At 39.6% G+C, this 26,533-nt stretch overlaps 1 protein-coding gene across 4 annotated transcripts in view; it reads left to right on the top strand.

The window, feature by feature from the left end:
* LOC149845275 (uncharacterized) overlaps positions 1 to 22,631 on the top strand; it is a 59,822-nt gene extending 37,191 nt beyond the window's left edge. For 3 of the 4 annotated variants that reach the window (XM_089995661.1, XM_089995663.1, XM_089995664.1), the window contains 6 exons: positions 15,923 to 16,981; positions 17,134 to 17,400; positions 18,957 to 19,142; positions 20,078 to 21,229; positions 21,373 to 21,723; positions 21,961 to 22,631. In XM_089995661.1, the coding sequence (XP_089851787.1) occupies positions 15,923 to 16,981; positions 17,134 to 17,400; positions 18,957 to 19,142; positions 20,078 to 21,229; positions 21,373 to 21,723; positions 21,961 to 22,164 (3,219 nt within the window). In that variant the 3' untranslated portion in view covers positions 22,165 to 22,631. Of the gene's footprint in view, positions 1 to 15,922; positions 16,982 to 17,133; positions 17,401 to 18,956; positions 19,143 to 20,077; positions 21,230 to 21,372; positions 21,724 to 21,848 lie in introns of all 4 variants that reach the window. The other variant, XM_089995662.1, reaches the window with a different exon arrangement.
* The last annotated feature ends 3,902 nt before the right edge of the window (positions 22,632 to 26,533 follow it).

Here is a 26,533-nt window from a genome sequence, read left to right on the forward strand (position 1 = left end):
AAAGTCCCAGAGCCAAAGCCGCCAGCAGAAAGAAGATGAATCTTGATCCACGTTGCACCACGCCATCGGCCGCTAGTGAAGTCCTACTCCTCACCTGCCCATGAAATGGGTCAGTTTCATAACAAATCAGTAGGTGCACGAACAGATAGGTAGAATGAAAATAAAACAGGACATTCATGAGATAAGCAGTTATGATATTTAAGCAATTAAAGCAGTTGTAGTCTATTCTAACAAATGTAATAAGTGCAAAGAGTGGTTAGTTGAAGCAGTGTAAGTCTCAGTCATCTACATCTATTCATGAATATATTCTTTAAGTTCTGATATTAACTGGCCTGTGGGTACGCACAGACGCGAAACGTAGAAACAGCCGAGACCGATCCGGGGGTTTATTATGTCAGGTGTTTTCATTAACCCGGATGGCTGACTGAGTCCGCTCCTAAGGGGACGGTCAGTGACCAAGAGAGTAAATCCCCAAAGGCATTCGTGGCCCATGGATGCATCCAACTTCTGCAGAAGTGCCTGGGAGTTACCACCTAGGATAATTTATGGTAATCCCAATTCCCCTAACTCCGATGACTGGGGAAAACCGAGTCTTTTGCCTGTGGGGTGATTGTTAACAACCTGTCCATCGGAGTCTTTGTACCATCCATCCTCTCCCTTGATGAACCGTGAAGATCGGATGGGTACGACGGGGGTTTCTTAACCGCCGCCCCATCCTACATGCTCTGGTCCATTAGACCCACTCGAGCATCTTGCCTGTGAAGGCGAATGATCACCTTTTTATGTGATCTCAGCATTTTGCTAACTGCACTCATCGAGGTTGCCACAACCTTATCATCCCACCATCGTAATCCACATGGGACGTACTTGTCCAAAAGTACGATCGTACCTTCTTAGAGGTACAACTACGATGAGAGGGCAACATAATGGTTTATGATTCTTTTGGTTCCTACATGACATGTTTTGCTTTTCTGAGCAATTGGCCTGTGGAGGCCGATATTACCACATCAAAATCAGTAAAGTATAGATTTCACACTTCAATACCCTCCATGATCTTACATAAAATTCATACCGTACTTGCCTTAAGGTTCGGTTATAATAGCAATTGCAGTGGTTTTGAGTCTCTTCACAAAGTCTATCTTAAGTATGTAGTTTCAAGGGAATAAGCATGCGTAATAGACAATTATGAGTTAAGTAATCGTACACATAAACAGGCATGCCAAGTAAACTACTTGATTCTTTCTAGAATGAGTCTACCCAAAGAATTTACATTATGCAATTTCAAAAGAACCACAAAGAGTAAAACATTGATCAACCAATACTTCTTCGGATACGCAAATATGCAAAAATAATTATTCTATCCCAGAAGTCTTATTTTATTTGTTCATACACACTATTCGTGCAACTTTCCCCTACCTCGGGATGTCGTGCAGCTGCGTGCGTCTACGCGTGTAGATGATACGAGGCTCGGGCCGCGGAGCCAGAGCGGGGGTCCGATGCGAGGTCTGCAACAGTGCTATGTTAATTATAATGCGGAGAAATAGAAAAACAAGCCTGCCTATAGGAAAAAAAAGAGAGGCAGCAGGGGTGTGCCCCTGCTGGCCGAAATCAGAAGAACGTCAAGGACAAGCCTTTTTGCCTGCAGATGGCAGCGGGGCGACAGGGGATGAGCCCCTGTCGAAAAACTACTGAGGCGGCAGGGGGTCAGTCCCTGCCAAACGCAAAGAAGCGGCAGGGGCTGAGCCCCTGCCGGCAAAATAAATGTGGCAGGGGCTGAGCCCCTGCCAGAAACAATCAAGTGGCAGGGGCTGAGCCCTTGCCAGCAACAGCCAAGTGGCAGGGGCTGAGCCCCTGCCTGCGAAAATGAAAGTGGCAGGGGCTGAGCCCCTGCCAGAACCGATTAGGTGGCAGGGGCTGGGCCCTTGCCTGCGAAAATGAAAGTGGCAGGGCTGAGCCCCTGCCAGAACCGATTAGGTGGCAGGGGCTGGGCCCCTGCCTGCGAAAATGAAAGTGGCAGGGGCTGGGCCCCTGCTTGCGAAAATGAAGGTGCCAGAACCGATGAAGTGGCAGGGGCTGAGCCCCTGCCGGCAAAAATGAAAGTGGCAGGGGCTCAGCCCCTGCCAGCAACAATTATGTGGCAGGGGCTGAGCCCCTGCCGGCAAAAGAAGAGTGGCAGGGGTTGAGCCCCTGCCGGAAACATCGAATCGGCAGGGGCCTTGCCCCTGTCGACAGACACGAGACGGCAGGGGCTGAGCCCCTATCGATGGCGGTGAGGTGGCAGGGCCTCGGCTCCTGCCTGGAAGAGTCAACGAATGGCAGGGGCCCCAGCCCCTGCCAGACCGAGCCACAGCGATCCCAAAGATGACAGGCAAAAAGGGGTGCCGCAGGGGTGACTGAACCCCTGCCGACCCTCCAAAAGGCATTAGGGGACGTGGGAGGGCGCGGCAGGGGCCGTGCGCCGCCTGTCGGCCTCCCGGCGAGGTGACAGAAGGGGGGTGAAGAAGAGAAGAGGGAGGAGAAGAGAACGGCGTACCTGGGAGTGGTGGCCGACGTCGGCGGCGTGCGCAGCAGGGAGGAGACCGGCGCGGAGGGGGGAGCGAGGGCTGCGAGAGGGAGGCGTGACTCCCCTCGCCCTCCAACCTCCCTCATAAAGGCGCAGGGGGCAATCGAAAGGGGAAACCCCTGGTGGGTTTCCCAAACTTGCCCGCACGCGAAGGGGAAAGAAAGGGGGGGGGGTTGCGGCGCCCGGATGCTCGGGTTTTTGAAAACCCTAAAATAAAAAGGGGCCCGGCCCGGGTCGGGTCCGGACCCGACCCGGCCCGGGTCGAAACAGATTTTTTTTTTTAAATGGGGTTTTACAATTTCAATATGCTTTGCTCGACTATGGTGGATGGGATTAAAGGACATGTTGATGGCACTTTGATTGTCACACAGTAGCAGTGACCGAGCAATCAGTTCTCCCATTTCTGTCAGGAGATGTCTTATCCATGTAGCATCAGTCGTGGCAGCAACCATCGATCTGTATTCCGCCTCAATGCTTGACCTAGCAACCGCCTTTTGTTTTCTACTGCTCCAGGATACCAAGTTTGGTCCAATGAAGCTGCAATAACCGGATACTGATCGTCGTTCATCTGGATCACCCGCCCAATCAGCATAAATGATGATCTCATGGCCCCCGCCTGGATCTAATTCTCTTTTGTTGTATACCAGCCCATCACCAACTGTACCCTTCAGGTAACAAAGTATACATTTGACTGCCTCCATATGTGACATACGAGGTTCATGCATAAACTGGGATACCTGATTAACCGAGTATACTATGTCAGGTCTAGTAAAAGTCAGGTATTGCAACATGCCAACTAAGCTGCGATACTTAGTGGGATCTCCATATATGTACCCTTCCTTTGAACTTAGTTTCTGATGGATGACACTTGGAGTTGTTAACGGCTTACAATCTGTCATGCCCGCTCTGCTGAGAATGTCCAACGTGTATTTGTGTTGAGTAAGGGTGAGTGAATCACTACTTTTATCAACTTCTACCCCAAGAAAATATCACAACTCTCCCAAATCTTTCATCTTAAATCTCTGATTTAATAACTTCTTCACCCTCTCAATGTGACTTTTACAGTTCCCTGTGATGATGATGTCGTCTACATATATCAATAGAAGAGTAGTGATACCTTGTTCATTGTGAATAAATAATGAGTGATCTAGAAGGGACCGAGAGAAGCCATGCCTTTGTATCTCTAGAGAAAAACTGTCGAACCAGGAACGAGAAGCTTGTTTCAAACCATAGAGTGCTCTCTTTAACTTGCATACATATTTTTTGGCGTCTCGTTCTGCATATCCAGTGGGTTGTTTCATGTACACCTCCTCTTTTAAATTCCCGTGCATAAAAGCATTTTTTACATCCAGCTGACTCAATGTACATCCATGTTTAATGGCTAGACTCAACACAATGCGAATGATCCCCATTTTAACTACAGGACTAATGGTTTCATCGAAGTTTTGTCCTTCCTCTTGTGTGAATCCCTTGGATACAAGTCTAGACTTGTACCTTTCGATGCTCCCATCTGGTTTATACTTTATCTTGTACACCCATTTTGACCCAACAACATTTCTGTTTAGTGGTCTAGGTACAATTTCCCATGTCCCACGCTCATGTAAGGCCTCCATTGAAATGAAATGGGGATCTTCGAAACACGAGCTTAGATTAACAAGGGCAAGTGTCAAGAATGACACTAAAGCATAACCCTTAAAAAGGGTATAACTGGAAAGAAAAAAAATAAAAATAAAAATAAAAATAAGAATGTATTCTTTATTGATATGAAAACCAATTGCTTAAGAAGCATTGGAATAAAATACAAGAGGGGCTGCACCCCTTTATATACACAGCTGAAAGAGGACTCAATAGAGCTGTTGGACTGTGTCAGTCCAACAGCTCTATTGCTAGTCAAGTCTGGACAGGACTTGACTAGCAACAGTCATTCTAGTTCAAACTGAACTAGATGACATAAAGACAAAAAATAAAAATAAAGGAAAAAAATTACAGAAAAGAAAGAAATGAAAAATGTATTTATATATATATATATTTAATGATATAATATTATTATATATACATATATGTACAGTTTTACATTTTAACACTCCCCCTCAAACTTACGGTACAATGAGCGAAAGTTTGTCTAAGAGAAAGTGAAATCGGGGAGCAGCGAGAGGCTTTGTAAAGAAGTCTGCTAACTGATATTCTGAAGTGACATATGGCAGATCAGTTATCCCGTGTAGATATTCCTCTCTGACATAGTGACAATCCATTTCGATGTGTTTGGTGCGTTCGTGGAATGTTCTGTTACTGGCAATGTAGATCGCACTTTTGTTGTCACAACACATTTGTGAAGCCTTTGTTGCTTCAGCTCCCATGTCAGCAAGCAGTCGTCGGAGCCAAACTACTTCCATGGTCGTGGTTGCCATGGCTCTGTATTCAGCTTTGGTGGATGAGAGATATACCTTCTGCTGCTTTTTACACCTCCACGAGATCAATGATTCCCCTAAAAAGACACAAAAGCCAGTGGTTGAGTGTCTGTTATTAGGATCACCTCCCCAATCAGCATCAATATATGCAATTAAATCAAGAGAAGATGAGGAAGATAAGAAAAGTCCTCGTGAAAGAGAGGACTTGATGTATCTGATAATACGCATGACTGCTCCCATATGAACAGAAGTAGGAGCATGTTGAAATTGACTTGCTGTATGAACAACATGTGCTATATCTGGTCGGGTAATGGATAAATAAGAAAGTGCCCCGACAAGCTATCTGTAAGGAGTAGGGTCTGTAAGAAGTTCTCCATCATCAATCTTCATTTTAACATTAACAACTTCTGGAGTGTCAACTTTCTTATCATCAGTAATACCAGACCTGAAAACAATATCAAAAGCAAATTTAGTCTGAGATAATAAATATCCTCTAGGAGAATAAGCAACTTCAATGCTTAAAAAATATCTCAACAAGCCCAAATCAGTCATTTCAAAATGAGATTTAAGAAGTGTTTTGATTGTTTCAACTCCCTGTTTATCGCTTCCGGTGATGATCATATCATCTACATAGAGAAGAAGCACAATGATCCCTGCATCAGAATTCTTAATAAACAAAGCAGTGTCAGTTAAACAGAATTGAAAACCAATATCAATCATAACACGACTAAACCTGTCATACCAAGTTTTTGGTGCTTGTTTAAGTCCATAAAGAGCTTTTTCTAAGCGAAGGACTTTACCCTTAGGAATACTTAGACCAGGAGGGGGTTCCATATATACTTCTTCAACTAGCTTTCCATTTAAAAAAACATTTTTGACATCCATTTGAAAAATATACCATTTTTTGATAGAAGCTAAGGCAATTAAGGTTCGGACAATAGTCATACGAGCCACCGGAGCAAAGGTTTCTTCATAATCAATCCCATATTCTTGGGCATAACCTTTGGCTAGTTAACAGGCTTTATATCTTTCAAGAGTACCATCACTCTTGGTTTTAATTTTATAAACCCATCGACATCCTATAGTTTTCTTCTCTGGAGGAAGATCTTGAATATTTCATGTAGAAGCCTTTTCAAGTGCATCTAATTCAGCTTTCATGGCTTCTATCCATTTGATATCATTTTTTGCTTGAAAATATGTGGATGGTTCTTCATATGAGTGAATTAATGCAATAACTGCCCTATATGTGGGTGAGAAAGACTCGTATGATACAAACTTTCCTGGAGGCCTCGAGATTCGGAATGATTGTCTAGTTGGAATGTTAGAATATTTCTCAAGTGCACATGGAGGATTAGACTCTTGTCGCCTGGAATATTGAATACTAGTATCTCTATGAACTTCTTCATTTTCAACATTAAGATTAATAATTCTTTGATCATCATCAAAGTTACAGTCAAGGTCATATTCATCAGATGTTGATGTTAGATCTAGCAAAAAGGAGTACTCAGTGACGTCTCTTAATTTTCTAAAATCAAAGAAGCTCTCCTTTTCAAGAAAGGAAACATTTCTAGACACATATAGTTTATTATTTTGGAAGTCAAAACATTTATAACCTTTCTGGTTTTCAGCATATCCTAAAAAGGCACAGGGAATCGCACGAGGGGAAAGTTTATCATTTTTGTCAGTAAATATGAAACATTTGCACCCAAATATTCTTAGTTTAGAGTAGTCTGGAGAAATGTTCATAAGTTTTTCAATGGGAGTGATATTTTGTAACGAAGAAGATGACATCCTATTAATGAGATAGGTGGCAGTTAAGGCAGCTTCTGCCCAAAAGTCTTTCGGGACTTGATTTGCTATTAATAAAGTCCTAGTGGTTTCTATAATATGGCGATGTTTTCGTTTTGCTAGTCCATTTTGTTGAGGTGTATAAGGAAAAGATCTTTGATGTGTGATGCCATGCAATTTAAGATAATTTTGAAAATCTGTGGATAAAAACTCTCCCCCTGAATCTGTGCGAAAAATAGTAATATCATTTTGAAACTTGTTTTTAACCATATTATGAAAAGTTTGAAAGTATGAAAATACTTCAGACTTATGTTTGAGAAAGTACATCCATGTATGTCGGGAGAAATCATCGACAAAAATAACATAGTAAACAAATCCTCCTTTAGAAATTATTGGTGCAGGACCCCAAACATCCGAGTGTATTAATTCAAGTGGTCTTGAAGAGAAAAAAGTTCTGTTATGAAATGGTAATCTTTTCATTTTGCCGAGAATACAATCTTTACAATCAAATGATTCAGAGTTACAAAATTTCCCTAGATTTGGAAAATGTTGGATTTTGGCTATATGTGGGTGACCAAGTCTCTTATGCCAGAGTTCCAACTTTATTTTTTGAATATTATAACAAAAAGCTTTCTTCGACATTTCCAAAAAATCCATGTAATAGAGTCATTTTTCTCTATGGCCTTCCCCAATCAGCTTGCCTGACTGGCGATCCTGTACCCAACAACCATGAGAAAAAAAAGAAATATTACACCCATAATCAGAAATTTGAGATACAGATAAAAGATTTAAATTTAATTTGGGAACATGTCTAATTTCTGGAATAATTTTTTTTTTGTTTTATAAATTTTTTCAAAATTTCCTATTCCTTCTATTTCAAGAGAAGTCCCATTAGCAGTAAAGACCTTTGACACACTTGTTTTATTTTTAACACATTTGGATAGACTTTGATTATTTGGGGTCATATGAAAAGATGCACCAGAGTCAAGAAGCCAAGAAATTTTACCTAGATCAGAAAAAGATGAGGCTGCTGCGCCGGTTGAAGCTTCAGATGAGGAAGAGACACCTTTGATGAGAGGCTGAAGAATCTCCATTAGTTGGGCCACGAAAATTGGTGCATCCTGATCTTTAGGCTCCGATCCAACAATTGCAGTTCTTTTTTCTCTCAGCTCCTTAAGTTTGGGACATTGTGGCCTGTAGTGTCCCGGTTCATGACAGTGATGACAAATAACTTTCTTCTTATCATAGTCACCATTTTGTCGGTTAAAGTGAGGAGGCCTATATGATTGAACATGATTCCTTGGTCTAGACACGGGTAAAACGGAATCATCTTCAATTTTTAAAGAACCTTTCCGGAGACAATTTTCTTCCATTGTTAACTCTTCAATAGTTTGGAAGATCTACTATGGAAGCTATACATCTTCTTAGACAACTTATTGAGAGAAATAGAGAGAGGAACAAAGATTTGCATATGGTTTTTATTGATTTGGCGAAGGCTTACGATAGAGTACCTAGGAACGTTCTCTGGTGGACAATGATGAAGAAAGGTGTTTCTCTCAAGTACATTAGTATAATTAAGATATGTATGAAGGAGTAGTAACCAATGTCCGCACTTGTGGAGGGGTGACAACCAATTTTCCTATAACGGTTGGGTTACATCAAGGATCTGCTTTAAGCCCTTTCCTATTTGCTATAGTGATGGATGAGCTTACGAGATCAATTCAAGAAAATGTGCCGTGGTGTATGTTGTTTGGTGATGATATTGTTTTGATTGATGAGTCTAGAGCTGGGGTTAATGCTAAGTTAGAATTATGGAGACAGACATTGGAAGCAAGAGGTTTTAAGTTGAGTAAGAGTAAGACAGAATACATGGTATGTCTATTTAGTAAGCAACGAAATAGAGATGGGAGTGTAGTGAAGCTTGGTGAGCAAGAAATACCGGTGGATGATTCTTTCAAATATTTGGGATCTATCATTCAAAAGTATGGAGAAATTGACGGAGATGTAAATCATAGGATAAAGGTTGGGTGGATGAAATGGAAGAGTGCAACTGGAGTGTTGTGCGATCGTAGAATGCCATTGCGGTTGAAGGGAAAGTTTTATAGGACGACTATTAGGCCCGCTTTACTATATGGTACGAAATGTTGGGCTGCCAAGAGACATCATATTCAAAAAATGAGTGTAGTTGAGATGCGTATGCTGAGATGGATGTGTGGAAATACAATAAAAGATAAGATTCGGAACGAGGAGATACGTAAGAAGGTAGGCGTTGCACCCATTGAAAATAAGATGAGAGAGAATTGTTTACGGTGGTTTGGACATATTCGACGAAGGCCTAATGATGCTCCAGTTAGAAGGATGGAGAAATGGGAAAATATATTAGTTAAAAGAGGTCGGGGTATGCCTAGGAAGACATGGATGGAGGTGATAGGAAAGGATATGAATGCTTTGAACCTCACCGAGGACATGGCATTGGATAGAAATGAATGGAGGAGAAGGATTTATGTGGAAGACCCAGAATGATTTTCTTTGTTGGTTCATATCGCCGACCCCAATTGTTTTGGGATGAAGGCGTAGTTGTTGTTGTTGTTGTTGTTGTTAACTCTTCAATAGTTTCAACAATAGAAGGGATTTTTCCCCGGTGAAGTAGGGTCGATTTAGTGGTTTCAAATTTCGGCCTTAATCCAGTGATAAACTGGTAAAAATGTTCAGCATCGAGTTGTTTCTGACGAAGCTCGATGTCTTCGGCACAATGCCACTTTGGTTCTAAAAGGGAAAGTTCTTCCCAAAGTTCGGACAACCCATTGTAATATTCACGAATAGTTTTGTCTCCTTGTGTCATCATTCGAACTTTTTCTTGGAGGTTGCACACGTGTGCAATATCTTTAAGGGAATACATATTCTTAAGGTATTCCCATGCCTTATCAGCATGATCAAATTTGGCAAGACTTGAGCATTTTTTAATGTCAACGCTATTGATAAGCCATGACATTATCTTCGCATGAGATATTCTCCATTCTTTTCATTTCTTCTTGTATGAGGCAATAACCTTGATTTTCTCTTCTTCCGATAGAGGGACCTCTTTATCTCCCTCCTTTTTAGTAAGAGATAGCTTAGGTTCCGAATCGGAACCATCCACAATCCCCCATAAGTCTTTTCCCCATATATGGTGCTTCATGATTGAAGCCCATGTTACATAGTTCGTATCGCTTAGTTTCATAGGCATGATGGTGACTTTATCATTGTCATCCATCGATTACAAGGAGAGAAAGAATAGGGATAGAAGAGAAACAAGAAGGAAAATGAAAAAGAAAGAAAAAAAAACAATACAACAAGATGTGAAATCTTCTCCAATGAAGTGATAAAACACTTCTCTTCAAGTGGCGAACACTTTTGCAAACGGGCACGAAAACCGTGGCAGCTTTTCCTCAAGATTTAGTACTTCCGCGGCTCTGATACCATGAAATGAAATGGGTATCTTCGAAACACGAGCTTAGATTAACAAGGGCAAGTGTCAAGAATGACACTAAAGCATAACCCTTAAAAAGGGTATAACTGGAAAGAAAAAAAATAAAAATAAAAATGTATTCTTTATTGATATGAAAAACCAATTGCTTAAGAAGCATTGGAATAAAATACAAAAGGGGCTGCACCCCTTTATATACACAGCTGAAAGAGGACTAAATAGAGCTGTTGGAATGTGTCAGTCCAACAGCTCTATTGCTAGTCAAGTCTGGACAGGACTTGACTAGCAACAGTCATTCTAGTTCAAACTGAACTAGATGACATAAAGACAAAAAATAAAAATAAAGGAAAAAAATTACAGAAAAGAAAGAAATGAAAAATGTATTTTTATATATATAAAATAATATAATATTATTATATATACATATATGTACAGTTTTACATTTTAACATCCATTTCTTCATTCATTGCTTCTACCCATCTTCTAGAGCTCGCAACTTGATAGAACATGAGAGGCTCATCCTCTTTACTTATGGATGTCAAAAACAATTGAAAATCCAATGAATTTTTTTTATAACTTACCTACCTGTCAAGCGGATGTCGAATCCGTGAGGATCTTCTGATATCCATCATCTGTGAAGCGGGATCAGATGGGTGCATACTTGTATAAGGAATGAACGAGGGCTCTTTCTCTCGTCGGGTGTACACAACACCCTTATACCTTGTTGGCTCCAAGTCATGTGTAACAGTCTCTTCCATTTGAGTTTCATTGGTTGATTCCTCATGGGTCTCCTTCTGACTGCAATTTGCTGGACAATCTACTTTACCATTAAAAAAGAGTTCTGAATTTAACCATGGGTAGTATACTTCAACGTTGGGGCTTGAGTTATCAACATGAAGGGTTGAATTAGTAGTCTGATCATCAAAGTTCATTTCATCGAAAACTACATTCCTTGATATTTTGACACGCTTACTCAGGGGATCATAGCACCTGTACCCTTTGTAGTCTTCTGCATACCCTATAAACCTGCATTTTAAGGCTTTATCTTGGAACTTGTGCCCTAGTGAGCTATTAATGTGAACATAGCAAACAGACCCAAACACACGTAATTCATGATAATCAGGTTGTATGCCAAATAGAGAGAAATATGGTGACTTATTCTCTAAGATACTCATGGGCAGTCGATTTATCACATGAACTGTGGAGTGAAAAACCTCAGTCCATAATGATACAGGGAGATTGCTCCCGTGCATCATGCTCATTGCAGTCTCAACAATATGTCGATGCTTCCTCTCAGCAATCCCATTTTGTTGAGGCGTATGCGGGCAAGACACTCTTCTCTTTATCCCATTATGTTGAAGGAAACTAACAAAATCACTCGAGGAAAATTCACCCCCTCCATCACACTGGAAATTGAGAATGTTGGTAGAGAAATGATTTTGAACAAAAGAATGAAATCTCTGGAACAATCCAAAGACTTCTGATTTGCGCTTCATAAAAAATATCCAAGTATAACGCGAGTAACTATCAATGAAAATAAGATAGTATTTACTGTCAGAAAGAGAAGTAATTGGGGCAGGACCCCAGACATCTGAACAAATGACCTCAAATGGCCTTGAAGCTCTTTTATTAATGGAAGCGAATGGTAAAATATGACTCTTACATAAATGACAACTAGAACACTTTGTATCAACGATCTCTGAACTCAGACTGGACTTAGGAACGAGATTATTTAAGACAAGTTTTTCAATAAAATGACGACCACAATGGCTAAGACGACTATGCCAAAGTCTTGGCTTATTACATTCAGAAATAGTAAATATAAAATCAGGATAAAAAAATTGACGTTGGTGAGGCTTCAAGGATGAATAGTCGGAATGAATGAAGGATCTTCTTGAAAGATGTACATGTTGCCCCATCGTTTTCCTTCAGCGAATGTCTTCCTCAAAAATCCTTGACATAAACAGAAGAGGGAGTAAATTCAACTGAAGCATTAGCATCATCAACGAGTTTTGAGACAGAAATAATGTTCTTTTGAATATTAGGTGCATGAATGACTTGAAAGTTTAAGAGAGGACTTTGACATGGGTATAATGGCATTTCTAATATGTGAGATTGAGTGATGAGATCCGTCTCCTGTGACTGCTATTCTTACCAACATAAGGTGTAAGAGTCAAGAGTTTACCTGCATCACCCGTGACATGAGTAGCTGCTCCGGAGTCGACATACCAAATGCCTTTGTCATTTTGCTTCATATTCAATCCTGCCAAGGCTGCCAACAACAACTCCTTTACTTCTCCATCCTTCTTAGCCTCTGCTTGTGGAGCTTTCCTTTGTTTTGAGGATTAAACCAACAATTTGCTTTAATGTGCCCATTTTTGTTTTATAGAAAACAAGTGAGAATGGATCTCTGTCCTTGTATATTGGGTGTTGGAAGTGTACCACGACCTCCATAGGTATTTCTCCCTTGGCCTCCCTTTCCTCGAAAAGAACTTCTTCCTCAACCATAACTCATTCCTATAGCTAGCACATCTTGGGTTCCTGAATGTCCATGAGAATCTTCAGAAGATCTTTTCAGAGTCATTTCATATTGCAATAATTTCGCGCGAAGATCTTCAAACTTTGGCAGTTCTGGTAAACATAGTAAGGTTGTCGTCATAACATGATAGTCTAACCCCAATCCGCTCAAGGTTTGTTGCACCTTATCTTTTTCACTGACAAGACACCCAACAATAGCCAACTGGTCTGTGATGCCTTTCATTTTGTTCAGGTATTCCATAATAGACATGGAATCATTCCTCAACATTTGAAACTCTCGCTTAAGAAACATGATTCTTGCCTTAGAAATTTGAGAATATGTTTGAACTAACTTATCCCACAGTTCCTTGGCCGAACAATCATCAGGAAGGGCAACAAGGACCTCCTGTGAGAGAGTTGAAGTGATGCATGCCACTAGCGATTGATCCCTCTTCATCCAAGCAACATATTCTGGATTCTTGTGAAGAACAATAGACTGTTCACCTTTATCGTCTGCCTTTTTCTGCAAAATGAATTCTGGAGGCGGTGGAACCGATCCATCCAGATGACCAGAGAGGTCCTGACTCTTTATAAATGGGATGATCTGTCTTTTCCAGGTTAAGAAATTTGAGTTATTCAGTTTTTCAGAGACTAGTTGACCGAGAAAACTTGAGGACAGGCATGACTGCGTATGAGTAAAATCCATTTGAGAGAAATCTTGAACTGACACTTAGGTATGAGAGACAAAATAGAGGGCTCGGCTAATCAGCTTCACGTGTTTGGTAAAAAACACGTGGCTGGACTCGCCTAACAGGGCACTCGGCTAACGGATGGTAGAAGGAGGTCTCGGCTAACAGAAAAAACAGGGAAAACAAGTTCACATGTTTGAACAATTTCACGTGATTGTACTCGGCAAACAAAAAGAGAAAGGATAAAATAGGTTCAGAAGAATCAGAACCCACGAAACAACAGAGGTTTTATTCTCTGTACTCAGCAGAGAATAATGTATTGAAAACAACAAATAATGTATTGAAACAGAAAAACCAGAGCGATCTGAAATAAAACCAGAAGTATGATTTTAGATTAAAAAAGAGGAACCTGTGACGAGAAACACAGGGGGTCGAGTTAAGAGAGAGGAACCTGTGACGAGAAACACAGATTCACGTGCCTGTCATCGTGAAACCAAAACAAGAGCTGTCACCGAGATCAAGCCTTCTACATCCAGACGTGGTTAGATCCACGCGCCTGTCGTCTGTCACGTTGATAGGATGAAGACGAGGCAACTCTTCACTCCCAGACGTCACGCTGCTCTGATACCATGTAAGAAGGGAGTCCTTGATCTGTCTACAGACCTGAGAGAGAGAGAGAGAGAGAGAGAGAGAGAGAGAGAGAGAGAGAGAGAGAGAGAGAGTCATCTGTAGCTGCGCCCTTCATTCTATTTATATGATGAGTATATAATACTAGGGTACTGAAATACCCCTTAACAACATGCTAATATACATTATACATTGATTGGGTCTGGACCCGATCCAGTATATGAATCGGGTCGGGTCCTGCATATACATAACGACGACTTCTTTTCATCATCTTCCATTCTTTCCACTTCTTTTCGTAGTCGGCAATGGCCTTGTTCATGTTATCTCCTTGAAGTGCAACCTCCTTTCCATTGTCATTCTTGTAGAGGACCAACTTTGATTCCTTCTCGGTGTTGTCGACCAATCCCCATAGCCCTTTGCTCCAAATGTGGTGCTTTATAATGGAAGCCCACATCACGTAGTTGGTGTCATTGAGCTTCACGGGAACAACATTGAGACTCATTGTGGTCCTCCATAATGATAGAAAGACAAGAGTGAAGAATGAAGGCAAGAAGAAGAAAAATGGATGGTGGATGACCACGTTCTTTGGGGCACCACGAGCTCACGTCCACACAAGCACACCGATCACTAATATCCCAAGAATTAAGAGCTCAAGGCTCTGATACCATGCAATGAAGTAGTGAAAGGGACTACACACACCACAAAGGGCACACATACAAGCCAGCAGGGCACAAAATACAAGCTACTATGGGCACAATCACATGAGAGCACAAGAACACACTTAAAAATAAATAAATTTATTAAAGTTCGAATGCACAAAAAATGCATACATTAACAAGGGACTTAGTTCCCATATATATACAAAAGGGAGAGGAGAGCTAGCCATTAGAGCATTCTAACAGCTAGAAAAACTAGTTGTTTGGTAGCTCTAACGGCTAGTTGGCTGTCTCAACTAAATTAAAAAATGCCCTATAAAGGGCATTGAAAATAAATAAAAAGTAAAAAAGAAAGAACAAAAATACATATTTATCCTAAATGCATCCTGCTATGAACATAAACACATATATACATGATATGAGTAACTAGAATACGACAACTGAAATATGAGAACTAGAAATATGGGCATCTCCAACACTTTTTTTTGCAAATCCAACCATGTGGATGTGTTTGGCATGGTGAATTTGCTAGGAATCAACCATTGGATCATATATTTTTGATGAAAAATGTGATTTTTGAATGCTTGAATATTTATGAAGATTATGGGCCATTGATTTTAAAACCTTAAAAAAATCACACGATTCAAGAGCGGGTTCTTATAAATCCAATCATGTAGATCACATCTGTACGGTTAGATTCAATAGAAAAGAACAAAAAATCCATGAAAATAGCGGTTCACACATTAGTTCTCATATTCTAGTGATTAATATATACACACACACACACACACACACACACACACACACTTTATCAGAGTGAAGTCAGACTTAAGCAATAAGCACCGAGTTCCTTCTGTTGGAAATAACATAAAGAGCTCTTGTTGAGCATGTGATTTTTGACGTTACACTACACTAGAAGACACTTTATACCTGAATGTAGAATTGGATATATTCTATATGAAAATACTAGAAACTTGATGACTTACTAACTGTTATGCAAGCTTTTAACTTGTGCCAATATCGTTTGTAATGCTTGTGCTAACGGTGCTGTCTAATTGTGCAACACATTTTTAACTGTACAAGCCTGTGGTTTGAATTTTATGCTATTGAGCGGTAATAGAAATGCTTCTATTGATAAGTTCCGGCATTAGTCTGAATTGTACACTTCTCCTATTCATGCTTGTAATTTGATCTTTTTTCTTTCTCAGCTCAAATTGATAAACAATAATGATCCATGTGCTGAAAGGACTGATTTTCTTATTGAAGTCATGGTGTCCTTTTTCGAGAAACGACAATCTCAAAAGGAAGCAATAAATGCTCTCCCTCTCTATCCAAATGAGCAGATAATGTGGGATGAAAGTCTTGTGCCTAGCATCAATTACTCTGGTGAAGGCTGCTTGGCTCTCCCCAAATTGAATTTACAATTTCTTACTCTTCATGATTATCTTCTGAGAAATTTCAATCTCTTTCGCCTTGAGTCAACATATGAAATTCGTGAGGATATTCAAGAAGCTGTGCCACACCTTCTTGCATATATAAATAATGAGGGTGAAACTGCTTTCCGTGGTTGGTCAAGGATGGCTTTGCCAATCAAAAACTTTAAGATTACTGAGGTAAAACAGCCGAACATTGGAGAGGTCAAACCGTCATCAGTTACAGCAGATATTACATTTAGCATCTCCAGCTATAAATCACACATAAGGTCTGAGTGGAACGCCCTTAAAGAACATGATGTTTTATTTTTACTGTCTATCCATCCTTCGTTTGAACCACTGAGTGAAGAGGAAGCTGCAAAATCAACTGTACCAGAAAGGCTTGGGCTTCAATATGTACGTGGTTGTGAAATAATTGAAATCCATGACGAGGAAGGTACACTTATGAATGATTTCACTGGGCGTATCAAAAGAGATGAATGGAAGCCACCTAAAGGCGAACTTCGCACAGTAACTGTTGCTCTGGATACTGCACAGTATCATATGGACGTCACTGCTATTGCAGAGAAAGGTGCAGAAGATGTTTATGGGACGTTCAACATTTTAATGAGAAGGAAACCCAAGGAGAACAATTTTAAAGCAATTTTAGAATCAATACGGGACTTAATGAATGAATACTGTATAGTTCCTGATTGGTTGCATGATATATTTTTGGGTTATGGAAATCCCTCTAGCGCTCAATGGACTAACATGCCAGATCTTTTGGATGTGGTGGACTTCAAGGACACTTTTATTGATGCGGACCATTTAAGAGAGAGCTTTCCAAAGTATCAGGTACTACTTTTTTTCATGTAAATGGCATGTTCTATTTGTAAATGCATTAATAAGTTGTGTTTTCCCCAACATTTTCTCATCTTTTTAATAACCAAGTGCCTCTTCCTTTCCGAAAGTAATAATAATTGAATCTCTCTGATGATTTTGGCCAGGTTTTCTTTGTAAAACCAGATGGAACAGAGGACCTGCATCGAGTACCTCCTTTTTGTATAACGCTTCCGAAGACACTAAAGGGCCATGGTCATGAAGCTCCACGTATTAGCAATCTTAGCAATGGGAGTATCATAAATGATGATGGCTTAGCTAAGGCTGCTGTTAGCAAAGAGAAGATTATTGTGGAAGCATATGTTCCTCCAGATCCTGGGCCTTATCCCCAAGATCAACCAAAGAAAAATACTGTCAGATTTACCCCCATCCAGGTACATATAAATGTACCTCGGTAGCAACTGCAATTTTTGACGAGGTTATTGTATCTTATGAACAAGAATAACACTATTCATCATAGATCTTTCTTTTTCTTTTTAGTCTTTTGAAAATCAACTCGTAGGTAGGCACTTGGAAGTTAGTGCAGTTGTTCAAAAAGTCACTACGATTCATTGATATTACATACCAATTTAGTGGGTGATCTTTCCAAACCTCTTCCCTCTTTTTATTTCTGAGTTTTTTTCTTTCTAATTCTTCTGAGAAAAGAACTCCTGTGAATGTTGTGAGACTGATATATCTGACGATTATTCGAATCAGTACACACAATGAGAACCGACAACACCCTGGGCACACCTACCTGAACTGCAGATCACTGCACAGATCGACAGACACAATCTGATGTATTATGCAGTGACCTGATCTTGCCTGACATGTCTCAAATCAATCATATTGAAACAATTGAACCATCTCTTGAGCCAACTTACCCCCGAGTCTCGGACCATGCTAACAATTAATCAGTCATAGTTAGTGGCACCAAACAGGATATGATTACATCCAAATTTTGATGTCTCAATCAGGATATGGTTGAATTATTTATCTGCTTTCCTTAGGATTATGGTTAATGGGTAACTGGGATTACATTTTCCATGTTATTAGCATATTATCTTTTCAATTTCCACCATGGCCAAGAAAACCTATTATTGGAAACTTTAAAATATTTAATCCTTTGAATTAAGGTTTAAGTTTATAATCATGTGAAGCCATTTCCTCTTATCGTTCAACTGGTCATGATATATTGCTTCTTTTTTCCAATAAATAGATCTTAGAAGCCTAAAGGAGGTGAAAGAAAGCAATACCTAAAAAGGTGAAGGCAGATTTAAAAGATTTTTCTTATCTTCACCATATCATTCTTACAGGAACTGTAAGCTGCAGTTTTCTTTTCTGTTTTTGTCCTGGAGATGTTCCATGGTTGTGAAGTTATATTTAGAAAAAATTCAATCTATTCTTCCAATGAATATGGCAAGCAAGCATTTGCAAATTGAAACTCATGAAACAACCTTCATATAATTTCAGATACAGCCTGGAGTTGTTCAACCAATTGCGTAACTCTGATCTCCAGTGAAATAAAATTGAATGTTCTATTTATCTGGATGAAACTTTTTTGAACCCATCTTGTCCTTCCACTGTCATATTAAAAGTTACTTTGCAGTTTAAAATGTAATTAATTTAAATTTGTAAGACAAATTTGTTGTGCTACACTAGCCTGATGATCATCTTGGTAGCACTGAATACACATACATCTCAATTTTATTCATATTTTCTGTTGTGCATATACTGTGAAAGAGACGATAGAGAAATATTCTGTTTTCACATGCATTTCTTTGCATATGTGAAACACATATATCAGGTATGCTGTTTAAATGCTTTGAGTAAGTGCAAAATGATTGCTTTAGTATTTCATGTTTTAAAGATGATTTTTGTGATATATTTGTGAATCCAAAAATTTATATACCATCTGTTATCAAATTACACATGCTGATATGCCCTGCAGGTTGAAGCTATTATCTCTGGCATACAACCTGGATTGTCAATGGTCGTGGGTCCACCTGGTACTGGAAAGACAGATACAGCCGTGCAGATCTTGAATGTTTTATATCACAACTGTCCTTCTCAAAGAACATTGATAATTACTCACTCAAATCAAGCTTTGAATGATCTTTTTGAAAAGATAATGCAGGTAATGAACTACATATAGTTTTTCAGCTGACAGTTTTACCGAATGCACATGTAGTCTTTTAAAATTTGATTCCTTCTGGTCACGCTTTGTTAAAGACTTTGGTGCAGCTAAGATTAGGCTTAAAACTTGTTATTTATGTGTACTATTCTTTACATGCTTTGGCTTGAACTTTTTCATCTTCCAGGAAGTAAATGCTACGAAGGAACACAAATCACCAAATTTGTAAAAAGTGTACCGGAACCTGATGGGAAGGGTCCGAGATACGTTTGTACTGGATTTATCGTATATGGAAAAAAATATTGTAGAAAATAAAAAAAATAAAAAAGAAAAAATAAGAAAAAACAGAGAAAAATCATAAAATTCAAAGACAAAAAATCAAATTTGAGCAATAAACCGACTAGAACACTAGAACATCAAGTGAACCTAGATGTACACTACTAGAACATGTTAAGTAACGTCACAACAAAACAAAATAATCATTATAACAGACACATCGAGTCATTTACAGCAAGCCTGAACTCTAAAAAGAAAATGGTGCATGTGGCAACATTTTGCCTTATGCCAGCCAAATGATGCTTCATTTCAGAAATGCTCCCATCGATCTCCCTCTCACAATACTTGCATCAGTCATAATATTCCCTTGACATAAAGAAAGATATTACACATTTCTAACTGCTTACCATTTTTATTGAAGAAACCATGGTATTCAGTGATTTCAACTATTGTGGATTTGGATCTTGATGTTGGCCATTTTCTATATACCATTCTTGTGAATGTTATAGAAATTGCATTTTGTTAATGTTGCATGTGAGATTGAAATTTACTGGAGTTGCATCTTGTTTAATGACATGACACTCCAAACAATTTTTTTTCTTGTTGAGCCTGTACAATTAACCAGTTTAATTCTATGTTCCTCTTTGTATTCCTTCTATCAGAGGGATATCCCTGCTCGTTATCTTCTTCGGTTGGGACAGGGTGAGCAGGAGCTGGACACTGATCTGGAATTTAGTCGCCAGGGTCGTGTCAATGCTATGCTTGTTCGTCGCTTAGAGTTGCTTGCAGAAGTCGAGAGGCTTGCGAGATCACTTAAACTGCCAGAAGATGCTGGCTATACCTGTGAAACTGCAGGCTATTTCTGGTTGCTGCATGTTTACTCCCGTTGGGAACAGTTTCTTGCTGCATGTGAGCATAACCAGGATAATCCTACATTTGTCAAGGACCGGTTTCCCTTTCAAGAGTTCTTCTCAGGTGCACCACAACCTGTGTTCACAGGTGAGTCATTTGAGAGAGATATGAATGCTGCTAAGGGATGTTTTCGCCATCTGACAACAATGTTTCAAGAACTTGAAGAGTGCAAGGCATTTGAATTGCTGAAATCAACAGCTGATCGAGCCAATTATCTCATGACCAAACAGGCAAAAATTGTGGCCATGACCTGCACTCATGCAGCTTTAAAAAGAAGGGATTTTCTTCAGATGGGCTTTAAATATGACAATTTACTTATGGAGGAGAGTGCACAGATTTTGGAGATAGAAACATTTATACCAATGTTACTTCAAAGGCAGGAAGATGGGTATGCTAGACTCAAGCGGTGCATACTGATTGGTGATCATCATCAGTTACCCCCAGTTGTCAAAAACATGGCTTTTCAGAAGTATAGTCACATGGATCAAAGTCTATTTACAAGATTTGTTCGATTAGGAATCCCATATATTGAGCTCAACGCACAGGGTAGAGCAAGGCCTAGTATAGCCAAGCTTTACAATTGGAGATATCGGGATCTAGGGGACCTTCCATATGTTCAAAATGAGCCAGTCTTCCGTAAGGCAAATGCTGGATTCTCCTATGATTATCAACTTATTGATGTGCCTGATTACCATGGTCGTGGTGAGACTGCACCTTCGCCTTGGTTTTATCAAAATGAAGGGGAGGCAGAATATATTGTTAGTGTTTACATATACATGCGGTTGCTTGGTTACCCTTCTAACAAAATATCCATTTTGACAACTTACAATGGTCAGAAATTTCTCATACGTGACGTTGTCAACAGGAGGTGCACGCCATATGGAATTGGTCCACCAAGCAAGGTAAGCAAAATTTTTGGTTTGTGTCCTTTCATCTGATTTGATTTTACTTACTTTCTGATGTTAATAATATTAGATTTCCCATACAACTTTTCATCCATCTCAGATTTGTTGGTAAACATAATTCTGCATAATTGTTTCTGCAGGTGACAACAGTGGATAAATTCCAGGGTCAACAAAATGACTTCATTTTGCTCTCTCTTGTCCGTTCACGATTTGTTGGGCATCTTCGGGATGTCAGAAGGCTTATTGTTGCCATGTCTCGAGCCCGTCTAGGATTGTACGTGTTCTGCCGACGTTCTTTGTTTGAACAGTGCTATGAACTACAGCCAACTTTCCATTTGTTACTTCAGAGGCCCGATCAACTCGCTCTTACCCTAGATGAGGCAACCAATTTCACAGACCGTCATGTTGGGGATACTGGCAGGGTTCACCTGGTTAGTGGCATTCAAGAGATGGATAGCATAGTGAATTTCAGAATGCACCAACTATACCAGGTACTTTTCAAGTTAATCTTGTGATTGTTGCTGTTACTTTAACGTATGCTTTAGATGCATGTGTACCATTAACCTTCTACCCTCCTATGTTTATATTTGTTCTATTGATATTCACGTTGGCCTAGGAATGATGAAACTTTGTCCTGTGCAAAATGATGCCTGGTTGAACTTCTCCGCATATCTGTTAACATGTTACAGCCTTCAACTCTTGATGTACAATGTGTGTCGTTTACACAGGCACACGCCATGAACCATCCTGCTAATCCATACTACACAGAACCAGTACCTCATGGTAGAAGTGGTCCTGGGGATATTAATGCTGTTGCAAATCAGGATTCGTCTTCTGTGCACCAACACAGTGATAATGGTATGCCAGTTGAAAATTGTGAGGATGGCATGCAGCTTGAGAGTGGTTCAAATGATGATACTGAAATGGAGTGATCTTTCAACTCTGTTGTTCTATGGTGATTCGATAATCACTACGTTAGAGAATTGACATGGACTGAGGCAGCCAGAACAGCAGGACGTGCTCGACTGAGTTCCTTTGATCTGTTTGCATCTTCAAAAGAGGCTTTGGGTCAGGTCCAGCCCTATATCACCCTGCCACCGAAGCCGGAAATCATAGTTATTGTTAGTGGAAGGCTCAATTCTAATTACTGTTCAGCTTAGTGGGAAATTGCAAATTCATTTCCGTAGAGGTTGGAATGATAATATCTGTAATCTCTTCTGTAAGTGATAAAATGTATGACTTTATCTATATGGATGTTTTACTTAGGCTAGTGAAATCATCAACCTTCGACCGCCCAGTTGATGTGTGGTTAAACATGAGCATGGTTGTTATCTATAGAATATATGGCTACATGTTTGTTTGTTTCTTAGTCAATTTTCCATTGGGGTTCTCTTGAAAATCAATAATAATGATAATAGCTAAGCTTTTTTTTATTTCCATGAAAGATGGGAAACCACCCTTTGGATCAGAGTCCTAGTCGCCCTTGCTATGCCTACCATACTTAAGGATGCTGTCTCAATGGTGTAAACCCGTAGCGCACCCCTTGCCCCCAGGGAGTCACGAAGCTTCGGCTGAGCAAGGACTTGTCTCTTGCCACCCCAAAGGGGGTTGGCTTACTGGGGAGGGGCCTTGGCTGCTTGACGGTCTGTCAATGTTCGATCCCATGGGCATCACCCCTCTGTGCAAGCCGATGCCCAGCATAGGCCTCACGGGCAGGGGTCCTGGTTTCAAAGTTTTATGCCACTAGCATGATGACAGGAGGTATGGCAGGCTGAGTCAGTGCGGTTAGGTCTTTGTATTGGGTACAGTTTTTTGGGTTATAAATTAAAAAAAAAGGTTAAGAAATTGACTTATCTCTTGTCCTCATTAGGGGCTGATGCTCATGGGAATGAAACCCTGATCATCCGTCGAGTGGCCAAGGCCTCCTCCACTACGCTACTAATAGCAGTTTCAACATTAAAATATACTATACTTTTTATGGGACAAGCTCCAGAGGGCCCGTATGGTAGAGAAGCAGGCTATCTACCACTACGTGCATACGATCGACAGCAACAACCTTCATGTCTTGGAATTTCTAGATCCAGCCCAAACCAACCCTTCTGGCTGTTAGCATGAGTTGGTTGTTTTATCAGCCGGCCAACTCTGATAAGATCCTAAGGGTAGATATGTTTTTATTTTAGTGGACAACGGATTCTCATTTGCTGGGCCAACAGATGAAACGTGAACCAAGATCTCCATTGGAAGAACTTGGACAAGCTGGGTTTGGTTATCCCAAAGCAACTAAGCTAGGGAAGAGGCTCAGTTTGGTTTGGATCAAATTGTTGCTACTCATTTTGAACAAACAATTTTTACTCTTTGGACTCTACCAAGCCATGTAAAAAATGTCGGTGATATTTTGAAAAATCGTTTCTTTGTCATTATACCATCATAAGCCAATATGATCATGAAAATATTGTGATGTTTCCAAAGTATCACCATGAAAATATCATGTTGACACAGTAAAAACATTTCGTCATAAAAAAAGTAAAAACATTAAATTTTTTATTATCTGCATATATATCTCTGTATTTTTTTGTATACTTCATATACTTTTTGATAGTCATACTTCATATACTTTTATGTGTTATATTTTGCCGATATTTTTAATATTTTCAAAAAAGAAAATTGACGCATGATTAGTCATTGACAACCCTGATACTGATATTTGTGTTTGTTGCCAACTTAGGCTTCAATTCAATAGCTCTGTACAAGCCGGGTAAGACACTTGGATCAAATTGAGTCAATACTGTTCAGCCTTTAGCCGTACATAGTTTCCAACTAGGGTTGGGTAAAATGGTTGTGGCTTCACCCGATACATTTATAGATTTATTTATTGTGATGTAATGCTTAAATAACAAAGGATATTCAAAGTGAAATAGTGAGTGTGCTTAAGGAAAATACGGGCCCTTTTATATTTGTACCAATTGAGAAATTAAGCAGTTTTGGCATTCATTATCTATCTTGAACAATGTCCATGTTGGGACTTGACAAATTGGTAACAGAAAGAAGATGCGGAACAATGGAGAACTTTCTCATTTACTTACTATTTCAGAATACGTGGGACAATATACACTTGTACAACAGTTAAAAACAGAAAAGGAAATCGGAGAAATCCGTATGGATGCCCTCCTTGATTCTAGCTAATGGACGAACCAAGCAGCTCAGGTTACCTAACTAAAGATATGTCATAGAATTATCTTATCATTTTACTGTACATACCCAGGATTTACATATTTATATTTCATCACTCCCCCTCAAGATGGAGCGTGTGGATCCAACACACCCAGCTTACTTTTTAGAGGTGTAAACTGACTTTGGCCAAGTGCCTTTGTAAACATATCTGCAAGTTTCTGGCAGTAGGAATGTACTTAGTGCTTATTTGACCGCCTTGAATTTTATCCCTGACAATATGGCAATCCATTTTTATGCGTTTCATTCGCTCATGAAACACGGGATTGACAAAAAATATTTGCAACTTGATTATCACAATATAAAACCATATCTTGAGCGTGCAAGTTGCTAATGCCATTAATCTGTGTTCTGCTTATGCTGAGGATTTGGATAATGCTGTATGCTTCTTAGTTATCAATGAAATAGGACTGTCCCCCTATCACGACGCAATATCCAGATGTAGATATTCTGGTGACAAAGCAAGCTTCCCAGTCACAATAACCAATGACTTGAGTACTACTATCAGATGGCATAAATATCCCTTGTCCAGGGTTCCTTTGAGATTTGAGTATACGAAGAACAGCTTCGAGATGCAGTTTACAGGGTTGATGCATGAACAGACTCAAAATACGAACCGGATATACAATATCAAGGCTAGTTAGTAATGGTTAAATATATAAGTCTGCCAACCAGACGATATTGACTTTGGTCCTCAAGCAATTCCACATTTTCTGAAGAAAGTTTTAAGTGTTGCTTCATTGGAAATTCAACTGGACGTGCTCCTGTATGCCATGTCTTTTAAGATATAAGTGCATATTTTTGCTATGAAAGAAAGAGGCCTTTCTTGGATCTGGCTACTTTAATGCCCCAAAAAATACATGAGTACCCCAAAATCTTTGAGACAAAATTTATTGTTGATAATTTTTCGAGGGCATTAATTGCTTGATGATTATCTTCTGCAATGATTATGTCATTAATATATACTAAAATAAATGTGCGACCATTTTCTGTGTAGGAAAAATAAAGGGTAATCAGCTTTGGATTGAGTAGAACTATCTTCCTTCAAGAAATTGCACAATTTAGAAAACCTGGAGGATTGTTTAAGGCTATATATTGACTTGTTTAAACAGCCAACAAGTTGCTTCTCCTGTTGTGAGAATCCAAGTGGCATTTTCTTGTAGACCTTTTCCTGCATGGCATTTTCATGTGCACCTTTTCCTGTAAATCTTTATGCAAAAACGTGTAATTAACATCAATATATGCCAATTTTGAATAGCAACAATGGCAAGCAAACATCAAACTATGACAAGCTTTATGACAGAAACAACAGTTTCATTGTAATCTAAGCCTTGAATATGAGTGTATCCCTTTGAAACTAGGCATGCCTTCTATTGCTCAATTGACCCATCAAACCTATATTCGATCTTGTAGATATATCCACAGTCATTAGGTTGTTTCCCTTTGGGAAGCTTTGTCATGGTCCTTGTTCTCTTCTAATGCTCTAACCTCCATATCCATCGTGTCTCTCCACTACTGGTGTTGCATGGCTTGAGTGAGTTTTTGGTTCAGAATTTTGGGTAATAGCCACTAGAAACGCTCTATGTGATGTGGAGAAATTTTCATAGCTTAAACATTTGGTTAGGGGATGAGATGTGTTGGAGTGATCCTTGTTTTGATTGAGTGATTGAGAAGTGGGTGCAATGGTGTAGCAATGCAAATCTTTTAAATAACCTAGTTGTGAACATTGCCTATTTGACGCCTCATATGGGAAACACGGTTAGAGTTAAGAATTTGAGAAGGATTTGGATTTGGATCAGAACGAGTTTCATCTGAATATGAAATTTGATTTGATTTGATTCTTGGCTGGATGTAGGATTAGACGAGTCTAGATCCATGAATAGGACTTTCCATATTGTGAATCGGGTTTTGTTCCATATCCAAAGTTGAATCATGCCTGAAATGGGCCTGGCCGCCAGACCTAGATCCAGCGACCAACCGACCCAGAGAGAGAGAGAGAGAGAGAGAGAGAGAGAGAGAGAGAGAGAGAGAGAGAGAGAGAGTCTTTATTTTCTCATTCATCCCTAATCCCTT

Source organism: Nuphar pumila, chromosome 2, assembly GCF_984573655.1.
Source record: "Nuphar pumila chromosome 2, dmNupPumi1.hap1.1, whole genome shotgun sequence".
NCBI classification, from domain to species: Eukaryota; Viridiplantae; Streptophyta; class Magnoliopsida; order Nymphaeales; family Nymphaeaceae; genus Nuphar; species Nuphar pumila.